The 8,144-nt window shown below is 64.4% G+C and overlaps 1 protein-coding gene across 1 annotated transcript in view; it reads right to left on the minus strand.

The window, feature by feature from the left end:
- Nucleotides 1–6: 6 nt before the first annotated feature.
- Nucleotides 7–8,144, minus strand: part of WNT9A (Wnt family member 9A) — a 20,171-nt gene continuing 12,033 nt past the window's right edge. The window contains exons 2-4 of the mRNA XM_035029922.1: nt 3,274–3,530; nt 2,047–2,297; nt 7–614 (exon numbers count right to left, since the gene is read on the minus strand). Coding sequence (XP_034885813.1) covers nt 132–614; nt 2,047–2,297; nt 3,274–3,530 — 991 coding nt within the window. The 3' untranslated portion in view covers nt 7–131. The remainder of the gene's footprint in view (nt 615–2,046; nt 2,298–3,273; nt 3,531–8,144) is intronic.

Consider the following 8,144-nt stretch of genomic DNA (forward strand, 5'->3'; position numbering starts at 1 on the left):
CCCCGCGCTGCACGCACCGCCTCGCCCCCGCAGCAGGGGGCGGGGCCAGGCAGCTCAGCCCTTGCAGGTGTAGACCTCCTCGCGCTGTGTGCACTGCCTCGCCCCCGCAGCAGGGGGCGGGGCCGGGCAGCTCAGCCCTTGCAGGTGTAGACCTCCTCGCGCTGTGTGCACTGCCTGCACTCCACGTAGCAGCACCAGCGAACCTGGCACTGGCAGGGCCGCGTCACCACCCGACTCTGCGTGTTGTGGCCACGCCCACAGCAGATGCTCTCGCAGTTCTTCTCCCGGTGGCACCTGCGGCCGGCGGTGCCCGGGGAGAAGCGGCTGGCCAGGCAGAAGCTGGGCGAGTCATCCAGGTGCACGAGATCCGGCGTGCGGGGCAGTGGGTCGCTGCCGCCCGGCCCAGCCGCCCGGCCCCGAGGCGGGGAGATGGCACCGGCCTCACCGGTGGCCTCGTTGGTGGTGCTGCCCACCTTGAGGGCCGTCTCGTACTTGTGTTTCAGGCGTTTGCCCACCTCATGGAAGGGCGCCAGCTGTCGCCAGCATGTCCGCACCGTGCAGGAGCCCGACACACCGTGGCACTTGCACGTGGTCTCCACCCCGGCCTTGATTACCTGGTGGGGGGGAGGGCAGCCGCGCATGAGGGCCACGCTGCGAAGCCGGGAACAGCCCCTACAGATGACCGGACCCCACAGCTCCCCCAGACCCAAGCCCAGCCTAGGGGCTTCCCCACTGCCCATCACCCAGGCTTCCCAGCTCATGCGCCTGTCCCTCTCTCCTCCAAGCCACAGGTGGCCCAGGACAGAAGTCCTACATCCAGTACTGTGGCCTCCAGACTGGAGGCCTCCTGTGGAGACAGTCCCTCCCCACGTCCGGGGCTGCCCTCTGCAGGGGCTGGGCACGCCACCCCTGTCGCCCTGCTGTCAACACCCCACCAGGACCTCCCAGTCTGGTCTCAGCAGCCTGCTTCCTGGAGAAGTGAGGACAAATGAGTTAGCTTGCCCACCTGGCAGGAATGGTCACTGGATCCTCCATATCGGCCCCCGGGTGGGGGGGGCGGCACCCCCACCTACACATACATGGCTGCCCCGAGGGGCCTCCTGCCTGACCACCCACACTGGGGTCCGTGGCAGCAGAGAGGGGAGGCCCTCCCCAGTGGGCCCCATCCCCAGACAGGCCTGAGCTCCCACGCTGCCCCAAGGGAGGGCCGGCTGGCTTGAGGGGGATTAGGAAATGTAGCTGCCCTCTGGTCAAGCAATAGAAGAGTCACATTTAATGACACTCTGCTGAGAAACCCGGACAAATTTAATTAAAGCGCTGCTTACCCAGGCCCCGCAGAGCTAATGGAGCACTTTCCATATTCTGACTTTTCATTAATAGCTTACAAAGGGGAGAACTCGAAAGAAAAGAAGTAGCCTCGCCTTGGGGATTTAATCTGCTCCCGCCCCTCCCCGGAGGGCAGAAGGAGGGACAAGGGCTCTGAAGAAAAGGGGGAAATTGATTCTTTAATAAGTGCAGGACTCAGAACTCTGGTTTCTCAATAAAGAGGGGCTCAGAGCAGGGCTGGCTCTAATTACCTCACCCCCTCCCAGGCTGGGGCTCCACATCCCAGGGGCTGCCTGGTGAGCACGCAGAGCCCCCTGGCCATCCCACGGCCAGGCAGAGCCTCAGGGGATGTTTGGTGATCTGGGCTGTCTGTTTTGGCCACCGTGAGGAGGTGCCTCCTCCGTTGGTGTGGGCCCTAGAGCTGAGGGGCTGCAGGGAGGGTGGAGGATGGCCGGGAGCCAGGCACCCCCAGACCCAGCCCGCCTGCAGCCAGCAGCCCCCAGAAGGGCCCAGCCAAAAAGCTTACACCCCCAACCCCCCAACCCACGAAAGACCATGATGGCACCTAGTCATCCCTGTAGGACAAGGAGCCCGCCAGGCAGGACGACTCGAGGCCCTGGCTGGTACCGCACGGCCGGAGCAGAGCCCCCGAAGCCGCAGCCCGCGCGCCGCCCCCACTGACACCCCTCCGCGCCCCGCCCCGCTTGCCTTCACACCCACGAGGTTGTTGTGGAAGTCCACGCGGGCTCGCAGATCTTTGCTCGACCGCCGGCCCAGGAACTCCTTGACGAACTTGCTGCTGTACTTGAGGTTGTCCCCGCAGCCACCCCACTGCCAGGCCTCGCGGTTCTCCAGGTCGGGGGCCTCGTCGCACGTGCAGCGCTCCATGCGGCCCGCGCTGCACGCCTTGGCCAGCGCGTGCGTCAGGCCGGCTGAGGAGATGGCATAGAGGAAGGCGGTCTCCTTGAAGCCTGGGGGTGGGGGGACACAGGGACCTTAGGGCCAGGGAGCGACTGCCACAGCAGTCCAGCTGGAGTGCTGAATCCTGAGCGCAAGGAAGGGTCCACGGAAAGGATCCTTGCTGGTGTTCCCCTTGCGGGGGTGGGCATCCCTGCCTGGGCTGCCCCGCGCTCCCGCAGGGAGGAGGCGCTCCTATGTGCCCCAGGCACAGGATGTGGCGGGGTAGAGAGAACTCAAGGCTCTGCTCAGGGATCAGCGACTTCGTCCTTCTGGGTCTCCCACCCACCAGACTGGCTGCGGGGCCTTGGCGAACCCCACCCTGCCCTGCCCCAGGCCTCAGGTCCCCAGTTTTTAAACGAGGCTGTTGAGAAGCTCAGATCAGAGTCCTAGGGAGACATGAGAAAGAAGGCTCCCTCCTCAGGGCACCAGCTGGACCTCTGCCCCTCTTGCCCAGCCGCTGGGCCTCGGTCACCACCACGTGGCAAGAGCCATCAGAGCGGCCTCGGCCGCGTCAAAGCTGCCAAAGCTGCGCAAATGCGCCTCGTGCGGCCAGCAACTGTTCCCCGAGGAGGGGCTTAGCGGAAGGCGGGGTGGGAAGAGGGCAGGGTAGGCTAGGGGCAGGCCAGAAGGAAGGGGCGGGGCAGGCAGGAGGAGGCTACAGGGGGAGGGGCGGGGCAGGGGCGGGGTCAGGAGGGAGGGGCGGGGCAGGAGACGGGGGCAGGCCGGTGGATGTAGCGGGGTGGAGCAGGATGGAGGAGCTAGACAGGGGGGGCCGGGCATGAGGAGGACCGAGCTGCAGGTGGTTGGGGTCAGGAGGAGGGAGGGATGGGTTAGGGCGCATCAAGTGGAGAAGGAGCCACGAGGGAGCAGGGCAGGAGGAAAGTCAAGCCCCGCAGGCCCCCACCCCACCGCAGGTCCCCTGGGACCCAGCCAGGGGCACAGAGCCGGCAGGGAGGTCCTGCCCGCTCGCTCCCCTCGCGCACTCACCTCGCTTGAGTAGGCTGGCCCGGTAACGGCCCTCCAAAGTGCAGTTCCAGCGCTCGAACCGGAACTGGTACTGGCACTCCAGCGCGCTCATGCTGACCGCCTCCACCAGCGTCTCGGCCACGCCTGGGTCTCTGCGGCACATGCGTCTCTGCTTGCGCTCCAGCTTCAGCCGGTCGCAGGCCTTGTAGTGTGCCTGGGCGGCGGCCTCTGGCTCCAGGGTTAGCGGGAGGATGGTCAGGGGCTCGCTGCCCGTCAGCCTGGGCACAGAGAGGCCAGGGTGAGGGCCGCCCCGGAGGCAAGCGACGACTGGCACACACAGGGAGGACAGCCCAGCACAGGGTGTGCGCCACGGGCAGGGAGGCTGCAGGATCCCAGGCCACAAGGGGACCACATCCGACACAGCACAGCAGGACCCCCACCCTCTGCCGACACCAGCTGGGATGGCCCAGCCTCACCAGGACCCTGAAGCCTCTTGGAGAGGGTCCTGGCTCACTCCTTGCTCTCCTGCAGCCTGTTCGGCTTGCCCTGCAGGTCCCAGTGGGGTCTCCCAGAACTCCTGGGCCACTGAGGACCTCCTGGCGGAACCCAGGCCGGCTCCTGGTTCTTCTGCGGCTCCAGCTCTCTCATCTGAGCCAGTCCCCTGCTCTCAGGCTCCTCCAAGCCATTTCGTGTGCTCCATCCCGGGACGGATTGATCTGACCTCCTGTCTGCTCTGTGCTCCAACCCACAGTTCTGTTTCCCCATATGGGTGAAGCCACATCTGGGCTCCAGGCACACCCATGCCCAGCCTGGGCCAGACCCTTAGCCCTCAGGAGGGAGAGGTGCCCAGCTAGAGTCCCCCCACATAAGCATCACAGGAAACAAGCGTCCCCATCCCAGCCAGCCAACCCAGAGGAGCCAGGCGTGCCAGGCATCCCCACACCTTGCCCCATCCCTCCTCCTGCTGCCCCTCAAAAGCCCCCTCAAGGGCATGGTAGCCACTGGGTGGGCTCCCGGCAGCTTTCTACCGGGGAAGAGAATCAGGCAGGGCTTCCTCGAACCCCACCCTCTAGCAGACCCCAGCAACAACACTGCAGGCCAGGCTCCCTGGAGACAACCTGGGCTCCTGGCTTTCGAAGCCCCTGCCTTTGGGGCTGGGCCTGGGGTGCAGAGGGGAGCAGCAGGCAGGTGGGAGAGAGGCATTTCTGCACACACACTGTGGAGGGTGAAGCCACGAAGGCAGGCCTGAGGCCTATGATGGACACAGAGGGGAAAGAACGAATGCCTCCCACGCTCTTCCCACTCGGATGTAGTGTGCACCCTGGGAAGACCCACCCCAGGCTTTGGCCCTACTCCCCAGGAGTGCTCTGAGTCAGCAGGGCACCAGTGAGCTCTGCGGGGTTGAGCAGAGACCTGCAGGGAAGCAGGGCTGCAACTGGCCCTGAAGACAAGGGTGTTGGTGAGCAGAACCCGAGGTGGATTCCTACAAGCTTGAGTCCTACAGACACTGCAGACCACATGCTTGGGGGCACTTGGAGCCAAGAGCGCTAGCTGCTGCCCTGTGACCAGCATGGGTGCGGGCTGAGGGAGAAGCCCCCAAGGTCCCCAAGGCACAGAGAAGCCCCATGTGGGCAGCAAGGCCTTTGGGGAGAAGGTACCTGTGAGCTCGGAGCTAAGACACTGCTGGAAAGCAGCGGGTGAGGGAGGAGGCAGTGACCTGCACCCCCAATTCCCATCCCGGGCTTCATGCCCAAGGGCGCAGGGAAGTGGCAGGGGTCAACCTCGGGCAGCATCGTATGCTTTCAGGCTCATGCCGGAGCTCAGACAGCCCCAAGCACAAGGACCGCTGCCGAGCTGGGCCAGGGGCAGTCAGGGGCCCGAGGACCCGCACCGGAGGCTGGAAGAACCACTCTCCTCACACAAAGGCAGCTCATACGGTGGAGACTTGTCCCCAGACAGGAATGTCAACAGCTGTGCCCAGAACAGCGTGCCACCAAGCTTCGGCAGAGCTGGAGCCTACAACCTGCACGTCCCCCAGACCGGATTCTCCGAGATTAACCAAGCTCCAGGCTGGTGCCAAAACATTCCTGTGTCCAGAAGGACCAACGAGAGCAAGGCTGCCCCAGGGGCACCGGGGGCCCGGCCTGCGCCCGCACAGCACACAAGGCCTGGCCTATGTCCGCACCTCACAAGGGGTCAGCCTGTGTCCACACCGAGGCTGGCCTCTGCCCCAAGCCCCTGTAACCACTGCGATGTGCTCAGCTCAAGAGCAGCCTGGGGCTGCACTGGCAGAGGACAGACCCACATGGAGGTGGCAGGTGGTGAGGGTAAGCAGGCAGATGGTGCATGGGGAAGAGGGAATGGGGGGGCGTCCAGGACAGAAACCCAAACTCGGAGAGGAGCCCCCAAAAGTGCCGGTGGGGAAAAGCAAAAGGCTCACAGAACACTCTTGGGGCAGGAAGGCTTGTCAAGGAGACTCAGAATCCGGTAGTCAGGGGCGCCTGGGTGGCTCAGTTGGTTAAGCGACTGCCTTCGGCTCAGGTCATGATCCTGGAGTCCCGGGATCGAGTCCCCCATCGGGCTCCCTGCTCAGCAGGGAGTCTGCTTCTCCCTCTGACCCTCCTCCCTCTCATGCTCTCTGTCTCTCATTGTCTCTCTCGCAAATAAATAAAATCTTAAAAAAAAAAAAAAAAAAGAATCCGGTAGTGAGTGTGACCCTCTCAAAGTGCAGGGACTTCTGCACAGCAAAGGGGACAATTTTCAGGGAAATGCTGCGACTGGGATCCCAGACCCAGAGCCAACTCCCTTCACCTGTGTGGGCGTGCGCAAGCGCGCTTTTCCTGCAGATCAGTAGGAAAAGGAAGCGGATGCAAGTGCACACGGGATAGGGAACACATCTGTTCAAAGTTGTAAGAGGCTCTACCCCAGTCATAAACATGCAATCAAGTCGTCCTGCTGTTATTTTTCACTCCTCAGATGAGCACAAATCAGGACTGTCTTGGACACGGGAAGAAATACTCCTCCACGGCTGGAATTCTGGAAAGCTCACCCACCAGTATTCTTTCTGGAATTACAGGCTACAGATGTATAATCGTAAAACACACAGACTCACATCGTTCACACAGCGCCCGACGCCCACAGTGACGCGAGATCCCCGGAAGCGTGAGACCAGAGCCTGGCTGAACAGATGGGTCCATCCGTTCCGTGGAGTATTTGTGGAGGCCAGAAAGCCAGCCAGCTGCACCAGCGGGCCTGCAGGCACGGGGCAGCCCAGGACAGAGGAGGCCTGGGGCAGAAGAACCACCCTCCTATCTCTGCCACCTGTGAGCTTGTCACACGTGGGTGGGACAACGAACGGGTGGCCTATTCAAAACAGCAAGGCTCCACACACAAGCCCTCGGTCCTGCATGCTGGGCTGGGGCGGCCAGCCTCTAACCGTGGGTCCCGCGTCCGGAGGCTGCACCTTCCAGCCCGGAGAATGCCCCAGGCCTCCTGGCCCAGCACAGGCCCCTGCCCAGCTGCCCACCCCACACCAGTGCATCTGCCACCAGGCTCAACGCAGCTGCTGCCCCCGCCACCGGGCATCTGGCCTGGGACAGGTGGGCAGACCTAGGGGCGCAGGCAGCACGCGGGGAGGTAAGCCTGGGCAGGCTGCCCACAGGCAGCAGCCCCTCAGTGGGCAGGCAGCAGGACCCTCCCCGTCCCCGCCCCATCCCGCTGCCCTCGGCCAGTGCCGACTGCTTTCCAGGGAGACATCACGGGAGGTCTTGGCGGCAGCCCAGCACTTTGTGACAGGTACTTTCAGAAGACAAAGTGACACACTGAGAGCCGGGCAGAGGTCACTCAAGAAACAGCCTGGCGCTGGGAGCCCCTGAGTCCCTTCCTGCCCAGGCCGGAGGGGACTGCACTCCAATCCCCACAGTGACCACACGGGCACATGCCTTGGCCAGACAACACAGGCCTTCTCCTCACAGTGTCTCCCCATAAACTGAAGCTCTTTCCTGTCCAACTTTCTTCTGTAGGTGCCCCTTCTTCCACCCCATTTTGGAAACCTGCCTCTACCATAATGTCATGAGCACCTTCTCCTAAATGCCAGGACACCCGCGCTGCGTCCACTGGCGCCAAGGTCGGCATGCCAGGCTGGGCAGGGCCCTGAGGGCCCCATCTCCACGCTGCCCTGCAATGTCCCTGCAGCCTCATGGCACCTCACTCTGAGTTCTGCCCTGGGCGGGTGATCCATGGGCTGCTGTGTGACTGGGGCTTGTCCTGCAGGCACCTGCTGCCTCTGCTTTTGCACAGGAGGTCCGAGGACCTGCTGGGGGCTGAGGGTCGTAGGAGGTCCGAGGACCCGCTGGGGGCTGAGGGTTGCGGGAGGTCAGAAAACCCGATCCGGGCTGACGCTCGCGGGGGTCCAAGAAGCCACTGGAGGCTGATGCTCTTGGGAGGTCCGAGAGCCCGCTCAGGGCTGACGGTCGAGGGGGGGTCCGAGGGCCCCCTGGGGGCTGAGGGTCGCGGGAGGTCCGAGGGCCCGCTCAGGGCTGACGGTCGCGGGGGGTCCGAGGGCCCCCTGGGGGCTGAGGGTCACGGGAGGTCTGAGGACCCGCTGGGGGCTGAGGGTCACGGGAGGTCCGAGGGCCCCCTGGGGGCTGAGGGTTGCGGGGGGCCCGAGAACCCGCTGGAGGCTGACCAAGTCACGGGAGGTCCAAGAACCCGCTGGGGGCTGACGCTCATGGGGGGTCCGAGAACCCGCTGGGGGCTGACACTCGCGGGGGGAGGGGGTCTGAGAACCTGCTGGAGGCTGCTGCTGGCAGGAGGTCCGAGAACCCACTGGGGGCTGATGCTCACAGGAGGTCCGAGGACCCGCTGGGGGCTGACGCTCGCGGGGGGTCCGA

This window comes from Mirounga leonina, unplaced genomic scaffold (assembly GCF_011800145.1).
Source record: "Mirounga leonina isolate KUSES-001 unplaced genomic scaffold, KU_Mleo_1.0 Mir_347, whole genome shotgun sequence".
Lineage (NCBI taxonomy): Eukaryota > Metazoa > Chordata > Mammalia > Carnivora > Phocidae > Mirounga > Mirounga leonina.